The 20,216-nt window shown below is 37.7% G+C and overlaps 1 protein-coding gene and 1 pseudogene across 10 annotated transcripts in view; one reads left to right on the top strand and one right to left on the bottom strand.

The window, feature by feature from the left end:
• UTRN (utrophin) overlaps window positions 1-20,216 on the bottom strand; it is a 497,949-nt gene that overhangs the window by 382,365 nt on the left and 95,368 nt on the right. For all 10 annotated transcript variants that reach the window (XM_072826596.1, XM_072826601.1, XM_072826576.1 and 7 more), the window contains one exon: window positions 10,816-10,877. In XM_072826596.1, coding sequence (XP_072682697.1) covers window positions 10,816-10,877 — 62 coding nt within the window. The remainder of the gene's footprint in view (window positions 1-10,815; window positions 10,878-20,216) is intronic.
• LOC140609056 (U4 spliceosomal RNA) lies at window positions 5,258-5,386 on the top strand (annotated as a pseudogene).

Below are 20,216 nucleotides of genomic sequence, written 5' to 3'. Positions count from 1 at the left end.
ACCTCCAAACACACATTTCAAACGTAACCACTTCCCCTTGTCATCATGGCTCCTGCAGGACTAGCCTAAATGATCCCTTTGCTTCTGCAGAAGAGCTAGAATAACTCTAATTATAGGCAAAGGACTCCCATGAAAGGTAAAGACTATCCAAACTCCAAGTAAAAGATCCTCTGGGTTCAGGTCCCCACCCTGTCTCTAATCTGACACTGTCTTTTTTTCCTCCTTCTTCGATACTCCCAAATCACAGTTATTTCCGTCACAGAGGCCAAGTTTTTCAGCAACAGCACTAGTGCTAAAAGAAATTTTAAAAAATCTGCAGAAGATTGAATAAGAAAGTAAAATTTAGGAAGTGCAGTTTGGAGTTCTTAAAAGGGCAAAAGTGCTAATTATGTATATCAACAACCAATCAACCAGAGATAGAATTGAAACTTGGATTTTCCATCTGGAAGACTGATCAGTGCCTTCTCTCTGGGGTGCTGGGTTGACACTGACCACCGGAGGCTGACAAATGCAGGGCTTGCTTTCAAGGCCCTCAGAATGCAGACGTAAACAAAACCAGTATCAACACAGCATGCTGAGCACATTAAGAGGGACTCGTGAGCTAGTGTGCTTCTGCCAAATCTGTACCGACAGATACAGTACACAGACAGAATCTGTCCTATGATTTACCTAATCTCATTATAAATAATTAAGTTACAACTGAGCATAATAAGATGAGTGAAAACAAAAGTTTTTAAATGCTTTCACAACTAACATCTCATATGGTATCTTAGAAACAAATAATAAATTTGGGCTCTTTGACACTGTTGAGCTATTTCGTTATTTGTTTATGCTCTATTCTCAAAATAGGATTTGAGGCAGCCAATGCAATTCAGTTACTATTCCCACTGTTTACTGTGTGTGTGTGTGTGTGTGTGTGTGTGTGTTTGTGTGCACGCGCGCACCCGCACACGTGTGTATCGTATTCTTGGATATAAATGGCATATACATATATTAAACATATACTATATAGCATATATACCATATATACCATGACATATTTGCATTCTTCTCAGATTCATCTGAGATTAAGCCAATGTCCCCAGCCTCTGATAACATATTATAAGCTTTAGCATCCCTCTCTTTTATTCTTTTTGATTGTTTTTGGCAAAGGGTTGGTTATTTTCAAAAATCAAAAGAAAAAAGCAATTTAACTTAACATTTCTTTTAATATTTTTAAAAACAGAATCTTTCATTTATGAATCCCAAATCTTAGCACTGATGCAAATGTAGCATCCTTTTAGCTCTTGTAATACTTCATTTTTTAAAGAGTCAGTAAATCTATCAGTAAGCACCATGAACAATGCCATTTTGGTTAATTATGTTTATGTATGAATGTATTTATGTATGAATGTATTTTTTTAAGTTTTTGTAACAAAAATGTTATGCTTTTTCTCGTGGTGTTGGGATTAAATGTAGTTGAAGAATATTTTCTTTGGATTTATTCTATCTGATTTTTTGTAATATGTTTTATTGCATAAAATAAGTAACAGATTACAACAAACAATAGTATCTCTAGCCAAGATTAAATAAGCAAACTGATAAAATTAGGCTCATCACAATTATAAAGTTATAGCTTCACCAATGAAATGAAGACCTCTGATGGTCAGTAACCATTTTATGATTCCACCCCATAGGGAAAGCATGAAAGCAGCATTTCTTTTCCACCGGAAGAGTGATAGCAAAATGAGTGCAATGAAATGCCTAAGGAGGTCTTTAAATACCTTCCAAAGGAAAGCCAGCAAGATTGCTACAGTCAAAGAACCAGTGAGCATGTGGCTCTCGGCCATTCTTTTTAAGAATTCAAGGTGGTCAGCACAAGTTCTTAAGAACTGAAAACGATGCCATTTAGAAGCTTGCTTGGAGCTAGGAGGGAGGGAGGAAAGAAAAGGAAGGAGAGTAACTGGAGAAACATGGCTCAGGTCATCACACTAGCAACACATTACAGAGCAATGATTTATGCACTATTCACATAGGAATCAAATCAATGATTCCTTAAAAAAAAAAAATACTGTAAAACGCAAGTAGAACCGAATAGTATCTTTCTGAGAATCAAAAGTCGTACAGCATGTAAAAAGTTTTACCTTGATTTTGGGTAAGCGAAGTAACTGCGATAGGGCTGATAAATCCAGATGATAAGTAACCGCACATGAAGCTCACACAGCTGGCAGCCAGAGGCAGGGCCAATTGCATTATCCAGGAACAAACAACCAGGTGAGGTCTACAGGCTGAATAAACCCGTCCCACTTGCCTACCAGGCAAGGTCTGTAACAATACAGCTCATTCCATATATGTACAACTGGCAAAGCAGTGGAAATGTTTGGAAAGTGCTGTTCCTCAAAAGATAGGCTACCATGGGGCCACCGCAAGGCATTCATTATGATACTGATAATGATAATATTAAGGTAAATAAAATGACACTGTATTTAATAAAGGAGAGGCAGCTGCCCTGCCCTTTCTTTCCCCTTACGGTCTCTCCTTAAAAACACAACAGGACCAACTTTTTGGTCAGGAGTTAAATAAACTCCCAACTCCAGCTTTCTAATTCAAGATAGCAAAGACTTCAGAGTAACTCTGGAGTCTCCCAAGAGAAAATACACAAGAGACCCAGGCAAGGTACATCCACTTGTTCTCTCCAAGAGATAAGTGTTCATCATTCTTTCTTCGACTTCACTGCATATTTGTGTGAAGTTCTGTCCAGACATTCTGTTTGCATTCACCCAATCTCATAGTAACACTCAATAATAATAAATTATGTTTGCTCTGTAGTCTATCAAATAGAGGTTTTTTTTTATTGGCAGGATTTTTTTTTTATTTCTGCAACAGATGATAAAAACAAAACTAACAGCATCAACTCTCCCACTTCCCCAACCAATCTGGCTCCACTCATGGTTGGCAGGTGACTACCACATGTAGCAATTGGAGCTAAAGGATTCCTAAGGTTAGGTACAGCTGAAAATGGGTCTACTGTCTCCTGGCTCTGTTTAACTGAAAAAGCTTCTTTCCCCCAAAACTGTCACCTCTTCAACAATGCTGTCCTTACAGCTCACTGATCCATACTGGCTTAGGCTTACCACCCCTGCAGCAACCAGAGCCCATTTCTGAATGTGGGACTGTAGGGTCGCTCAGGCTGAATGGAAAATCAAGGTACAGGTTGGCTCTGTTCACCCCTTTGAAGGGAGAAGGTGAAAAGGCATCTCCCCTCAGCAGGTCAATCTCAAAACTGACCCTTAGTTACAAAACTCAGCAAATACTATCAAATTTGCTTAACAATTACAACTACTAATAGGCTCAGTCAAAATCATTTATTAAGTACTCAATACGTACAAAACACAGCATATTAATTTTTTTTACTGTAACCACAGTAACCAGATGAAAATTATTTTGCAAGTATAATATTTGGAACCAATACAAACAAAAGAAATCAAATTGAATGAAAACAAACAATAACAACAGAACCAAATTTACAGAATGTAGCCAAAACATAGCTTGGAACTGTTTAGGAATGCAGAGTGCATTTTATTGTTTGCTTTTTAGGGGTAATGGTGAGAAAACATACACTGAAACTTCTTAAGGAATCAGCTTCACAGTTAACAGTGTCTAAAACAATTAGTTGAGTTGCTGTCCTCATGTTCATGAAAATAAATCAACAGTGGACCCAATGTGTAACTCTCAAAGCTCAAATCTCTACTGTGGATGCTACAGATTGTTACACAGGAAGCCTGTGCTGTCTCCTTCACAAGACTAAAAGGAAGGATGAACATCTACAGGCTGCTTTTCTTGCCCCATCTTCCACAAAGCTCCCTACACATCTTCTGCTCTCATTTTCGGGACCATCAACTTCCAATGTAAAAAGAGAAGAAAACAATGAGACACTACAAGCACTGTCCTACTGTCTCCAAAAGGAACACCTTTGAATAGCTCTCCACATTGAAATCTATTTTTTTTTCTTAAAAAAAAAAAAAAGGCTTCATAGATTTCCTTTTCTGCTCCATCAATTCAAATTTCAAGTTTGGAATTTAGTAATTTATATGAAAACTTGGCTCATCTTTGTCTTCAAAAAGAGAAAGGCAGAAATCTGCCCAAACTGAAGTTCAGCATTTTTCAGTTTGCACATTCTCTACCTAACCTTTATTTGTTAAACCTCTTTTGAGAATCGCCTCACCAAACTGATAAAAGAGCTTCTGCAATTTGTACATCTCAGCTCCGCCAGATGAGCACCTCTGAAAGTCAGCCAAAGAAAATGCAGGCTGGGAGTCAGAAGAAAGTTCCCAACAGTGAAGCAATGAGGCCATCGCTGCCTCCCTTGGGAGACCAGCCCACTAAGAAACCAGACACTCTCAAAAATGAGAGGGAACCAAACACTCAAGCTTTACCCACCAGACAATGGAATAAAGTGGGTTTAATGAGCCAATGCTTTTTTTTGCAATTTCTGTTTTAAAATATATGTGTAGCACAGACCAGGGATACCCCAAGGTGGGGTTTACCTGACAGGGTCCTAACTTAGCATTCCTAAGTAATTATAATCTTCCATAATGTTTCATAATAATGCCTCAATATCTCTTAGCAATATGAGGAGTAATTATGATCAAGTGTGCTTTATAGCTAAAGGAATAAAAATCAAGTGACCTGGAAAAATTGGCTAATAATTTGCCTGAGGTCATAAATAAATGAGCAGCACATCCAGGAATAAGTGTTAAATTTCCTAACTCTTAGCACCTTTAGATAATCACTTTCTCTGAGCTCTTCATAACTTTTTAAAATCCAGCAACCATAAGTTATTCTACACTGGGTGACTTCTCAGAATTCCCAAACTCCAAAGCATATTTCTATAAATATTAACAAGAATTTGCAGCAAAAAGAATATATATTTATAGTGAATGCTGTCTTAGCTATCATTTTTCTTGATATAGTGAAAAATCAAAAATGGTTTTAGATCCGTATTACTGAATATTCTCAAGTGCTTCAACAATCCCTTATCCAGGAGTGAATTGAGCCAATTTTAACTTTTAAATCTCATTTTTCAACACCAAATTTAATAGGAGGATCCTACTTGAAGAATCCTATGCAGCGAATGTGAGAATCATGAATTAAATCCAAAAGGTGATTTAACAATCTTTCCAATGCAACTCCAAATAAACAGGTAAATAGGGAAATTGCATAGTTAGACTTGTTTGTTCATTTTTTGTAAGTAATGCAGCAAAACATATTCATATATAGCTTTGCACAGTGGCAGTATCGTAGCCAATGAGGTTTATCCGAGGCGCAATTATTGCTAATTGAAAACTTTTCCCAAAACGTATTCATATCCATGAAGTAACACCATTTATGCCATTTTGCACTCAATTCTTTACTCCTACCTCTTTCCAATATAACCACTTCCAACTGGTTTATAGATATAAAGTATAAGGAACTTAAATATGTTTCTGTCACTATCATTCACTAATCTATCAAGTCTATAAATGCTCACTGGGGGCCTCCTAAATGCCAGAAGTGGTGCCAATGAACAAAATAAACAATCCTTGCACTCATGGAGCATCCCACTGTTTAGGAGAGGAGAGACAAATATTTTCAGGTGCAAATATTTCAAGTACAATTCTGATAAGTGCATCAGCAGATAATGCATTAGGAGTATGGAGTATAGAGCATATGCATATCTTACCCTAGTCTGGGAGCTCAGAAAAGGTATCTTGGGGAAATGACATTTAAGCTCAGGCAAGAAAGAGAAGGAGTTGGCCAAGAAAAGACGGAAGAAGGAGCAAGGGTAGAAGCCATGAGTAGGCTCATCGTGATGGCTAGAGCACCAAGAGGGAATAAGAGTAAAAGCAAAATGCAATCAGGAGTGGATTGGAGGTGGCAACAATTTAGAGCCTTAAAAGCCTGAACAGTGGGCAGTCACTGAAAGATTTAACTGAAGAGAAAGGTTATTGAGACTTACACTTTAAGATCACTCCGGCTACTCTGTAGAAAGTAGAAAAGAATAGGTAAGGGGAAGCATGGCATGACAGAACCAGCTGGTAGATTATCACAGTGGTCCACGTCTTCAGGGATAATTTTCAGTAAAAAAAAAAAAAAAAAAAAAGGGCAGTAAAATCCTGACTCTCATACACATGTGACTTTAACTTATTAATTGACAAGAGAACCAGTGAGGTGTTAAACCGGTCCAAAGGAGAATTCAAAACACAACATGTTTATATGCAATAAAGGAAAGCAGAAATAAATTTACAACAGATGCAAAAATAGGTCTAGCCAAGGGACAGCAATCAATTGCACTCCACCTACTTTGCATTTTATGGATAAGAATCATTTGCATTATTATCTGTTTTCTAAAACTCTCAAAGTTGTAGAGCTGCTCAAAGATAAGAGAATGCCAATAACCCAGAGGTCTGAGTTTGACAGAATTCTCACTAATCTTTTTGCCTATCTTAAAGTCTTTCACATTTTTTCCTATCTCAGATAATAGCATCTTGTCAAAAGGAGGTGTCAGAAAAGAGGGAGGGAAATAAACATTTTGAATATACACAGGTAGTGGAATCAACAAGATTTGCTGTTTGATTGCAATGTACTGGGGAGGGAACCCCCAATAAATGCCCAGGGATGGAATTCAAAATAAATTCCTAATCATGAAAGATGCCATCCGTACCTATTGGCATTTTTCAGCACAAGGGCCCAAATGCTCTGGGGAGGGACTCATGCTGCAGGGAAGCATCAGACTCAATCAATAATTCTATTTTAAACTCTACCACAATATACCAAAAGACATGGGTAAAAAAAATAAATGAAATCAAATTCATTCTCTTCACCAGGATTTTTTTTTTCTCGTGCTAGCCTCTGGATTACCTACTGGCACCAAGCCCAAAAACTACCTTTTCCCAGCTGAGTAGAATTAAGCTGTATAGGGAATCTATGGAAATCTCCCAGCATAGAAATATGTATTCTCTTTCCTGGTCACCAGTGTGGAAGCAATCTGATTTATGGATTTAAGACAGCCAGAGGAAAGAAAAGAAAAAATGTGGATGAAGTTCAATGTCACTGCCATGAACCCTCCTCCATCTCTTTATATCCAAATAGTCATAATTTCTTTGATAAGTGTGTTCTAGAACCATCAAATTTTCCTTCTACTTTGATTTCTTACTAAAAGGATCTGAAAGGAAATGTTTCCAGGGTCAGTTCTACTTTTGATACTTTTTCTCCAAACAAAATAAGCTTTTAGCTTCTGTGTCAGTTTACATAACTGGAACTGTTAAAATGTTAAAAATGTTAAAAATGATAATATTACCTGGTCTTTTCACAGTGATTACAAGCTTCCTGGGGCAAATAATTTACATGGGACTTAAAACCCTCACTTCATTTAACAGAAGAATATGTACATTACAAATGTACAAATTTAAGTATCAAGTTCATTAAGTAAACTATCCTGGTAGTACTGGACTTGGTGTTATCTGAGGTCTTTTTAAAGATGTTAATAACCAGCAATAAATACTGAGCTATTTCTTTTTTTTTTCTTTTTTAAGATTTCTTTATTTATTGGGATGCCTGGGTGGCTCAGTGGTTGAGCATCCGCCTTTGACTCAGGGCACGATCCTGGCGTCTTGGGATCAAGTCCCAAACGGGACTCCCCGTAGGGAGCCTGCTTCTCCCTCTGCCTACGTCTCTGCCTCTCTCTGTGTGTCTCTCACAAATAAATAAATAAAATCTTAAAAAAAAAACAAAAAGACAAAGTTGTCATTAAAAAAAGATGTATTTATTTATTTATTTATTTATTTATTTGAGAGAGAGAGAGTGTGAAAGTGAGCAGAGGGGAGGACAGAGGGAGAGAGAGAGAGAATCCCAAGCAAACTCCCTGCTGAGCACTTAGCCCAACACAGTGCTCAATCTCACAACCCTGAGATCATGACTTGAGCCAAAATCAAGAGTCGGATGCTTATCTGATACCAAGCTATTTCTTGAGAGAATTCAGGTACGTGACCAAATCATCAACAGACACTGGGAACCATCCAATGGAAAAGAAGTAACTGTAGTGAGGATATTTTTAAAGCTCAACAAAGGAAGTACTTCAGCCATGCTGGGTATGAGCTAAAGCTTTGGTGCCAGGCTTGCATCCATCAGGACAAGGTTCTGGACCTGGAGATGAAGCAGACCTACTGGCTGATGCTCCAGTTCAACAGTCTGTCACAGACTGTCAAGGTGCTATCTTGTCTGAGCCAAATTCATGGTAATACTGATAAACATTTTCAATTATTCCTTCTCAGTTGTCTCCACCTTTCCTTGACCTATGGCACTACTTCTCTCCATTCTCATAAACACGGGTAAAAGTCATTGACTCAGTTTAAAATGTCCCTCAAACATAGATCTACCAAGATTATGATGCTTCCAAATGATCTGAGCCACCACTGAGCCACCCAGGCACTCCCCAAATGATCTTTTTTTTTAAGCTTTTATTTATTTATTCATAGACACACACAGAGAGAGAGAGAGAGAGAGAGAGAGAGAGAGAGACAGGCAGAGGGAAAAGCAGGCTCCATTCAGGGAGCCCGAAGTGTAAGTCAATCCCAGGTCTCCAGGATCACGCCCTGGACTGAAGGTGGCGCTAAACCACTGAGCCACCCGGGCTGCCCCCAAATGATCTTTAACAGGAGTTCTAAGGCAATTCTTCCCCCCAAAACTAAATTGAGCTGCTAAAACGTAGGTCTATTTAATTTGCTCTACCTAGAAATAACCATATCCTCCTCAATAAAAATCAGGAGGGATAATCTTAACACATCTCAGCACTCATAAAAACACTGGGATAGGGCAGCCTGGATGACTCAGTGGTTTGGCGCCGCCTCCAGTCCAGGGGCCTGATCCTGGAGATGGGATATTGAGTCCCACGTCAGGCTCCCTGCATAGAGCCTGCTTCTCCCTCTGCCTGTGTTTCTGCCTCTCTATCTGTCTCTCTCTGTCTCTGTCTCTCTCTCTCTCTCTCTCTCTGTGTATCATGAATAAATAAATAAAATCTTAAAAAAAAAGAAAAGAAAAGAAAAGAAAAGAAAAGAAAAAAAAGAAAAGAAAAGAAAAGAAAAGAAAAGAAAAGAAAAGAAAAGAAAAGAAAAGAAAAGAAAACACTGGGAATAAAACATCTCATATCCAGACTCTTTCAGTTGCTATAACTATGTTGCACAGAATATGGTCACGTGCAGATGAATACTTCAAAAGTTTTACATAATGTCAAATCCAAAGAACCCAGATGTTACCTGTGCCTCTAAAATAAAACAAATTAAGAGACACCTGGGTGGCTCAGTGGTTGAGCGTCTGCCTTTGCCTCAGGATGTGATCCCAGAGTCCCAGGATCCAGTCCCACATTGGGCTCCCTGCATGGAATCTGCTTCTCCCTCTGCCTATGTCTCTGCCTCTCTGTGTGTGCCTCTCAGAAGAAATAAATAAAATATTTTAAAAAAAATTAAAATTTCCCCAGAAATACCTATATCTGCTCTAGAATAAATCCTACACATAAAACCACCAATTATGCAAGCACTTCTATATTTTTTACCCTTCTGTCAAGGTCAGTTTTCACATTCCTAACATTCTTAGAGGCAAGATAAAACATCCCTCCACAAAAACGTGCAAAACCTAAGAAAACACTGCAATCAAATAATCATATGTAAATACTGGGATATGAAGCAATTTTTAAACTGTGCTGCTAATCAAAGTAATCCTAAAACATTCTCAGGTTGCCTCAAAGAAATACTGATGTTTATTTTCCTGACCTTTGCAACCTTCCCAAACAGAAACTTTTGAAAAAAATAACTCTTAATTTAAGTAGCGTTCATGCTATTTAAAAGACTACGATGATATTTCTCCAAGAAAACTTTATTTCTCCTCTTTCTATCATGGAGTCCTAAAAATCTTCCTCCCACTTCAAACGTAAAGAACCAAATTCCAATGTCAATAACCAATGGATAATTATATAAGAACAAGTCTGAAAATAGCCCCGCCAATTACTCTTTTGGTTTTCCCTGCCCCTAAAAAGAATATTGCTCAAAACACTGATTACGTTCCAAGTGGTTTAGAAATGCTGAGAGAGATTAGATCCTTGGAGAAAGAAGTGAGGAAGTGCACAAAAAATAGAACCACAATGCAGATTAACATTATTAGCCAAATCCACAGGTAAGAAAATGCCTAAACATTTCTGCATGGGGTAGAAAGGCTGCCTGTATAACTTTGATTTTAACCAGGCAAAGTGAAATCATCATCTATCTAGCTACGGGAACACCAAATTTGCCTAGTGATATATTCACTTCTTAAATGTACCCAGGATTCACAGAGTCAAAAGCAGCCAACTGTTGTTTATCTGGAGAATGCCAGGTAAAAATTAAAAGCTGTTTATACCATGAACGGTTTGTACCAGGATTTCCACTTAAACATATTTGAGAATTTCTAAAAAGTATAAATGTATCTGCACACTCAGAAGATTTCTGCTAGGTTACCTGCCATGGGAAAATTCACTGCACTTCCAAACAAGCTCCATCAGTCAGAAAGAGAAAACTGGATCATCATAAAGTGTTTGAAAGTCTCCATTACCAGGACTCCTGGGGGTGGCTCAGCAGTTGGGCGTCTGCCTTTGGCTCAGGGAGTGATCCCGAGTTTGGGGATCGAGTCCCACATCAGGCTCCCTGCATTGAACCTGCTTGTCCCTCTGCCTGTGTCTCTGCCTCTCTCTCTATGTCTCTCATGAATAAATAAATAAAATCTTTAAAAAAAAAAAAAAGAAGAAAAAGAAAATAAAGTCTCCATTACCTTTGAAAATCGCGCATTGATCCATTTGGTAAAGGTTTTCTTCTGCACGTCATTGTGTTCATCTGTGGGAGGGAAAGGGAGAGAAGGGAAAAAGTATGAAAGTCTGTACCTTTGGGAAGGATTCTAAATACAATCATCCCCATCATGGAGAGTTTAAAATAGTAGTCCTACTAGTAGTTCTTGAAGCTCAGATAGAACATGAAGCTCAGGCACCTTCCCCAGGGAGCCCTGTCCTGGGCCTCAGCCTGCTACCGTCAACCATTACATCTACGTGTGTGGGATAGAATTAGCACCTCATTTTCACACTCTTGCACATACTTCCTGTTGCAGTTTAAAATTTCAGCATGAGAGATGTTAGCATGTCCAAAACAAAATCAAAGTTATCCACAAAAACCTAGGAAACTCACGATCTTCCTCCTTTTTCATACAAGTCCTATACCCTCCAGAACAAAAACTAGTATAACGGTATTCCACAACCTGTTTTCCTGTACTAAAATTGACAGGACGAGGTTTTAATGATCCTGAGCTATAAACATAATCTACAGGTTTTACAAGTGGAGAAACCAGAGTCGTTTAAAAAAAATTATCAACTTTGGTTTTGATTATAAATTCATGCTCCAAGCCACAGCCAGTAAAATTCGACTTTAAAAATTATAGCATCTTGAACTTCTGGAAGATAGGCAGAATGATTTAGTTAAGTACAAGGAAACCATGTGCTAAATCCAAAAAAACAAAAAGGCTTTAGAACAAAATAGACCGCACCCCAATCCACTTAGCTTGTGACCTCGGGTCAATCATTACAATGCCTCGTCACCCCAGATTCTCATCTGCCAAAGAGATAAATACACCCAGCTTGCAAGGGCATTGTGAGGATTAGTGAATATGAGTGGAAAACATTTGGCAAAGAGCTGGCATTGAGTTCTTCCTTATTGCTATAATTATTGCTACAGTATGTGTGTAAACATGGCAGATAAATACCCACTATACCCTTCCTGTTACTTCTAATGGTATCCTCTTCAGCAGCTCCCCAGTTCTCAATTACCACCAGCAAGAGTCACTGTTGGCTTAAAGCCTACAAAACAGCACATTAACAATCTCTAACTGGTTCTGAAAGCTGCCTCAGGAGTATTTGGAATCGTGCAGAAAGCTGAGGTTCTGTGTGTGTGGTGTGTATAAATACACTGTCTGCCCCGGTGCCATCCATCCTGCCAGGCTGCCTCCCACAGCACAACAGCAAAATAATAACAGAGAGGCCCAAGTGCTCTCTGCTCTCTGTGCATCAGTTTCAAAGGGCTGCCTTCAACACAGACCTCCTTGCTCATCTCTATCAGCAGAATTAGAAGTTCAGCCACCACTTCCCCAAGTTTGTGATATCTTTGGTCCTTAACTCCCTTCTGGAAGGAGAGTTTGTGATTAAAAGGTCATTCCTGAAATAAGTAGAATGGCAGCAGTTCCAGAAGAGTGCATGTTGACATGTCCATAAAGGTAACTAGAGACTGACTCAGACACAAAAGGGGCAATTGGATGAAAAGCAAAACTGTTGTCTAAGAACCGTCTTGATGTTAACTGTACTGGTGGCCTTCCCTTCAGAAAGGATAATGCAGTCAGCATCAGACCTGATTTCAGGCTTTCTACCATCGATCAATGCCACACATTGCCATTTATTAACCAAGAGGACTTGGTTACACACTCTTGAGTCCCCACCTTGCAATCACACCTAAGAGGGACGAAGCTGAGATTATACACAGAATAGATGTCAGTCACATATATCAACCTGCAGAGAGCACTAAAACAGCCCCACCGATATGAATATAATATGAAATATCAGTCTTCAGAGCTCTTAGAAAATGTAATTATTTGTCCCATTAACCTTAGAAAGAATTTATGTTTGTAAATTTTACCATACATATTATTCCATAATGCTATGAATAAAAATACATATAAAGGTCATAAATAGTATATTTTCCTAATTTCATAACATTCATACATCTTAAAGATTTTATCACCATAAAAATGGGAAAAATTCTTAGGGATTCATATTAATAAATTTTGCTTTTTTCTTATCTTTTCTGAGTATTTAACCTTATTTTCAAAAACATATTAAAATATTTAATAATTCATAGGTACCTCTCCAGATGTAGACTGGTCAAAGAAATGAGTGTCTGCACCTTACCAAATGATAAGTAAGGTTTTTCAACTGAACACATAAAAAAAGGTCTACAAACAGATTTCTGCCATACAGAGATGTTTATAAAACTTAATGTTTCTATAATAATATTTGTTCTTTTGGGGTCAAATCAAAGTTTGAATATGAATTTATGTAACCAATATGAAATAAAGTATGAGATTTTAAAGATAAGTTGTCCAACATCCAAATATTTCAAAAATACCCCCAAATTTATAAACATTCCCTGTATTCATTTTCCTGATACAGTTAAAAAAAAGAGGGAGGAGAGTTCATATTTCGATAAAGTTTTAGTTCACATTTCCTTTTGTTCAATTACACACACACACACACATACACACACACAGAGGAATTTAGTAAAAGAACTGGAATTAGCCTGTGGCTTTTCAATTATGAGATTAAAATGTAACAAATCTGGAACACTTACTAATAGAAAACTGCCCTCTGCACCACAACAATTGAGATAACAACCCTGGCCCAGGTCCTGTTTCGGGAAGGTGAAAATATGATAGCTAAGTGGTGGGAAAACAACTAAAAATCTTAGTCATGCAATTCTGATCAATCATTCTGCCCTTCCTAGAAATTTATAGAGAACTTCAAAAGTCTCAAAGTCATTCCAGCTCTCCATTATCAAGCCAATCTGTCATTTAATTTCCCCAAAATAAAAATGTGCAGAAAACACCATCTTACACATAATTGGATTATTTTCTACAAATAAGTTACTATAATTTACACTTTAAATGTATTCATTCCAGTTTCCAAATAAGCATTTTCTTTAGATTTGGATTTTAGAAAAACCCTTTAGTTTCTGAAAGCCTTTCAGGGCTTAGTTAGCAAACCTTATTCCATTAATGACCTTTCTCCATTAGGGGGACAAACACGGGACTGAATTAGGAGAAGAAAAATGTGTTAAATCCCTTAAGGCTGATTTTCCAAATTCTTCCCCTAAATATTTTGCTCCTCTTAAAATGCTTTTGGCATGCTCACACAGATCCAAGGGCCTCTGCTGCTGTCTCGTCTGGAATTTTATTTCTGTGATGGGTAAGAGAAGTGAAGCAAGAAACATCAACAAAACTGCCTGATAAATCTTCCAGGAAATCGGCTTGCAATATTTTTCACTTCACCAGCTCAAATGCATACAAAAATTCTTTCACCAGAACATAGCAACAAATCTCAATTTAAATCCTATACTGGAAATGTAGTAGAGAAATTAGGACCTGTTTCCCTTATGGAAAGTTACTAGTCCTAAGAACATGTATACTGCCTTTAAAACTGAACCACTATTAGAGAGAAAGCATTACTCGGCTCTACATCTTTCAAAACAACTGAAGAATGTCTAATTGGTTGGCAATAATCTGAGTTCCATAGAATACAACTATTCAGAGAAAAAGTCCCTATACTTTAAGCCAAAAAAGATTTGTCTTGTTGGATGATTCAAAACTTGGATTGGCTTTATTAAAGTCTCTCATGAAATGCAACTCACCCTAGAAAGCCAGTTTCTCATTAGCAAAAGAGATTATTTCAGAAGCAATGACAGCATTTCAGATGATACTCCCACTTCTTCTTTTTCTGGCTACTGTATTTAATCAAACCCAATGAAACCTACTACCACAGCTTAATGAGATCATTCTCCTCTCTTGTCTTGTACCCACTTGGTTGGCCTCTGAATGCCACCAATTCATTTACTGAAACAACATGCATTAAAATGGCACATAGAAATATGTAAATATTATGTACTAATCTGCCAAATGTTACAAATATGTAGTCAAAGACACAGAGACAAGAGGAGACAGACTGCTCTCAATTAGAGTGTATAAACTCCAAATTTGTTTCAAAATCTGACAATCCCAGAGGGCCTGGAAAAAAAAAAAGAACTTTAAAATGTGCTTTTCAAAATTGTCAAAACTACCTAAGTATATGTGGAGTTTAGATGATTAGCATTTCAAATTTATCTTCGTAAGTTTATCGTATTTACATACACTTTGAAGTTATTAAGGGTAAAAACTGCATTTGCAACAGTCTTTCTGACTTCACTTTATAAAAAGCAAAAAACAATTCAATGGTCTCTTTGGAAGATGTGAAGGTGGGTGAAGTGACAAGAGGAAAACAACTTTACTTATCAAATAAGAAGCCTGAAATCCGGGGACAAAAGCTAAATGAATTGCCCAGCATCACCTACTGCGCAAGTGACAGTCACAGACAGAACCAGGTCCCACAGACTCCTGAGCTTGCCTTCAATGTATGCCAAGTACAAGAAGGTCAGAGTTTCATCGGGGAAAAAAGGGCATCAAAAATATATCTTGAAGGACAGATGAAGTCTGATTCCTGCAAAGAAGGGCATTCTAGACAGAATAAGTGAAAGTAGATTAATACCCTCTTCATTTCAGACTCAAAATCAATACTCACAAAAAAGAGCATATTTAAATAAAACATAATTGCATATCTATGAGAAAGCAGAGGATTTAACATATAATATTAAAATAATTCTAAAATACTCCAAACTTTAGAAAGTTTTTAATCCTGAAAAATGTTTATATCCATAAGAAGAAGATGAGTACAGAGTTACGAATATATGCTCAAAAATGTTTTCTTAAGAAAACATAGTCTTTGAAAAGCAACCTCTTTAAGTAAACACATGCTCTTCTAGTATGACCCATTCACTTTGCTCCCAAATTTATGGTAATTCTGCAACCCTTGGATTCCAAAGTCTACAGCCCCACTTGCACTGTATTTAGGATTTCTGTCATTTTTACTATTGGAGGAAAATGTTTCAGCAGAGAACCAACCTAACCCACCCAAACTACCCACCTTACTATCACAGAGTCAGTGAGTATGAGAGCAGGAAAGCATATAAAAAGAACATCTAATCAAACCTGAAAGTAGACATGTCAGAAGCTTATCCCATAAAATGAAGTTAGGTGAGCCAGAAATCAAATCAGAATCCATATGTCTTTATCCAGTACTCCTCCCATGATTGCAAAACTTTTTAACATCTTGATTCAGATACAATTCACATACCATACAATTTGTCCATGTAAAGTCTACGATTCAATTTTTTGGTATATTGCATTATTAAATTTTTTTAATTGTAGTGAAATACATATAACATAAAGTTTGCCAATTTAACCATATTAAAGTGCACAATCCAGTGATGTTAGTTACATTTACAGTGGTGTGCGACCATCACCACTTTGTCCAAAGCATTTTTCATCTGCCCAAATAAAAACTTTATAACTTGGGGTACCCGAGTGGCTAAGTGGTTGAGCATTTGCCTTCGGCTCAGGTCATGATCCCAGGGTCCTGGGATTGAGTCCCACATCGGGCTCCCCGCAAGGAGCCTGCTTCTCCCTCTGCCTGTGTCTCTGCCTCTCTGTGTTTCTCATGAATAAATAAATAAAATCTTTTTAAAAAAGCAAGAAACTTTTTAACTCTTAAGCAATAATTCTCCCACTCACAGGGGCATCTGGCTGGCTCAGTTCATAGAGCATGTGACTCTTGATCTTAGGGTTGTACATTCAAGCCCCACTGTTGGAAGTGGAGCCTACTTAAAAAAATAAAGTATGATAATTCTCCCATTCTCCCTCATCCCAGGTCCTAGTAGCCCTTAACCTACTTTCTATCTGTATGTATTTGCCTCTTCTAGATATTTTATATAAGTGGAATCATACAATATCTGTCCTTTTGCATCCAGCTTATTTCACCTAGCATCATGTTTTCTAGAATCATTCATGTTGTAGCACGTGTCAGAATTTTCTTCCTTATTATGGCTGAATAATATTTCATTGTACATATATGCCTCTTTTTTAAGTGATTTTCTGTATTTGTTTGTTTATTTGAGAGAGCAAGAGTGAGCGGGGGCAGGGGGCAGGAGCAGAGGGAGAAGGACCAACAGACTCCATGCTTAAGTGCAGAGCACAACACAGGGCTCAGTCTCACAACCCTGAGATCGGATCTGAGCCAAAATCAAGAGTCGGATGCTTACCTGACTAAGCCGCCCAGGTGTCCCATAGTGTCACATTCTATTCATCCATTCGTCTGTTGATAGACATTTGGGTTGTTTCTATCTCTTGGCTATTGAAAATACAGCCACAATGAAAATCGGCAGGCAAGTATCTGTTCGAATCCCTGTTTTCAGTCCCCTTGGGTATATAGAGTGAAATCACTAGGTCATGTGGTAATTCTATGTTTAGATTCTGAGAAACTGCCTTGCATGGAAACTGTTTTCCCTAGCGGCTGCACTCCTATCAGCAATGCACACAGATTTCAATCTCCACATCCTTGCTAACGTTTATTTTCCTTTTTTAATTATAGTCATCCTGGTAGGTGTGAAGTGGTATGTCAGGGCTCAGATTTGCATTTCTATAATGATTCATGATGCTGACCATAAGACTGCATTTTGAAAATGCAAAAACTCAAGAACTACCAAGCAAAACCACCAAACTCTGAGATACCAGAAGACTTTCTGAACTAGTCCCAGTTCAACAGCATTTTACTCCAAAGTCACTGGGGTTCACAGATAGGTCTTTTGCATTTAATCTGCAAAATATTGCAAAACAATCTATTCCCTAAAGAATTACTTTCAAAATTAGATATAACCCATTAATTCCTGACCATCTTTAATTTGAGTGTTTATTCACTTCTCACCTATTTTCTACTTGATGAATTCAAGTTTTTTAAATACAGAAGGGAATGTTTTCCAACTTTCATTTTCTAGAGTTGCCAAACTCTGTCTAAAGACTGAGTCTGTGAGATTTACAGGCATTCAAAATTGTTTGAAACCTTCTCTTTGGAAATATCTTTTGGAAAAACTCTTCACATCTTAGATATAAACAGCAGTATATATGTTGCAAATGCAAAAGAACAAGCACCCAATTTACAGGAGCAAAAATTACAAATTTTACATACAAACACTTCACTTTGGACTTTTGTCCCAGGAGCGAAGGAGTTTTATTAAAATCAGTTGAGAGGGGCAGCCCGGGTGGCTCAGCGGTTTAGTGCTGCCTTCAGCTGGGGTTGTGATCCTGGAGACCTGGGATCGAGTCCCACATCAGGCTCCCTATGGGGAGCCTGCTTCTCCCTCTGCCTGTGTCTCTGCCTCTCTCTCTCATGCTCTTTGTCTCTCATGAATAAATAAATAATATTTAAAAAATAAAATAAAATAAAATCAGTTGAGAAGAGTCTGGGTGGTTCAGTAGGTCATGATCTCAGGGTCCTGGGATCCAGCCCTGCATCAGGTTCCCTGCTCAGCAAGGAGTCTGCTTCTCCCTCTCTCTCTGCCCCCTCTCCTCCCTACTCTCTCTCTCTCTCAAATAAATAAATAAGTAATCTTTTTTTTTTTAAATCACTTGAAATGTCATAGCACAAGAAGAGGTTATTTAGGAAGAGCTGAATGAGTCATAATGATGATGAATCACTGTCATGAAAAGTCAATAAACTAATATTTTTTAGTGATTTTAGTGATAAAATAGCTAGAATGTTAAAAAGAAAATGTGAAATTCCTTTACTTTATTCTTATTAAAGATCTATTATGTTCTACAAACTGTCTACAGAAATCTTCATAAGCATATTATTTCCAGATGTATGAAAATTTATGCAAATGAGTTTTCATGAGAATAGGGAAAATTTTTTTGAATGGAATAAGCATTCCACTGATCTGACTTAAAACTTTGTCATGACAACTTCTACTTTCTAAAATAGGAGCAAAAACATGTCAAGACTGCTAAATATTCACACAGGAATTTTCTGATTTTAATTATTTAATTATTTTCCCCACATGATGAGGAAATCTAGGGGATTCTTCTAGATTCTTTTAGATTCCTAATAAATCCATGTTATAAAACAAAAACATCCAACAAATAGCATTTCTCAAACAAAAAATCTTGGGAAAAAAATATCCAAAGAAAAAGAAAACAGTACTTTCAGTACCCAAATATCTCCTTGCACTCCTATGTAGGAATGCTATTATTTTCTATAGAACTGATGTAAGAAAACTACATGTCTTCTGTAATTACAGCTTTGGGTCATCAAAGTCAGATAAAAATATATACTGAAAAGCAGCAAGCAATTAATAATCAGTGAATGAGCATTGTAGACACCAGTGATAACTATCTGAAGCCACCAACCCCAATGAATTAAAGGGTGTGACAGTGCTGCTTAGTTTCCCTCTTTGGAACTATTTTCAAATAATTCTGTGTGTGTCATGGCCCACATAAATACCCTGGGACAGATGAAGACCCAGACAACAATTCATGCAAGTTCAAGTACTGCCTGTCAATTCAGCTACTCAGGACAGTTCCCTGGTAGCCCCAAAGAGCAGTGTGACCCCAAGGAATTTGAGAATCAAGGAAAAACTATCTTCAGCTCATCAACACTAGACTCACAAAAGTCTACACAACCTTAGAGGCCAGAATGAACACTCCAAAATGTCCAGAGCTACAAGCTTCCTTGACTATAATCCATCATTTGGAGAATTCTTAGGGCTTAGATTCTTCCCTCCACCTCTCCTCTTAATTTTTATTACTCACCTCCTTCTTCCACTCATCTTGCTTTTTTAGACATCCAAATTTCCCTCCATCCTGCCTCTCTGATACTCTTTTCCAAAACCCTCCATGGACCCGTCTTGGGTTAGGTCACCATTTTGGAATTCTCAGCCATAAAAGCTCACCTGGCTGCACGGGTGTGGTCACCCTCAAGCAATCCCAACACCATGTACTAGTGAATTAGTCTCTGTACCATTTCTCTCCTGTAGTGTCTTTCTGCACCTTTTCTTTCTCTACTTAAAACTTCCTGTATGGTGTCTGTAATATAAATTTTCAACATAGAAAGTGTGATGCTACGTTTGTGTTAAAGTCAGAGGCTTCAAACATTTTTGTTCACGAACCTCTAAAAGAACTCCCATGCACATTTGACAATATCTATAGTAAATCTAAATAGTTAAAAAGATATAACTTCTAGCACATTGTTAAGAAGCCACAAATTTGGGACATCTGAGTGGCTCAGCAGTTGAGCATCTGCCTTTGGCTCAGAGCGTGATCCCAGGTCCAAGGATCAAGTCCCACACTGAGCTCCCTGGAGGAGCCTGCTTCTCTCTCTCCCTATGTCTCTGCCTCTCTCTGTGTGTCTCTCATAAATAAATAAATAAATAAATAAATAATCTTTTTAAAAAGCCACAAATTCAGCTCAATTATTAGGAAATGTCTCTACTACCTAATTGGCA

The sequence above is a fragment of the Canis lupus genome, chromosome 1 (assembly GCF_048164855.1).
Source record: "Canis lupus baileyi chromosome 1, mCanLup2.hap1, whole genome shotgun sequence".
Lineage (NCBI taxonomy): Eukaryota > Metazoa > Chordata > Mammalia > Carnivora > Canidae > Canis > Canis lupus.
This window is presented reverse-complemented; position numbering and strand designations above follow the sequence as displayed.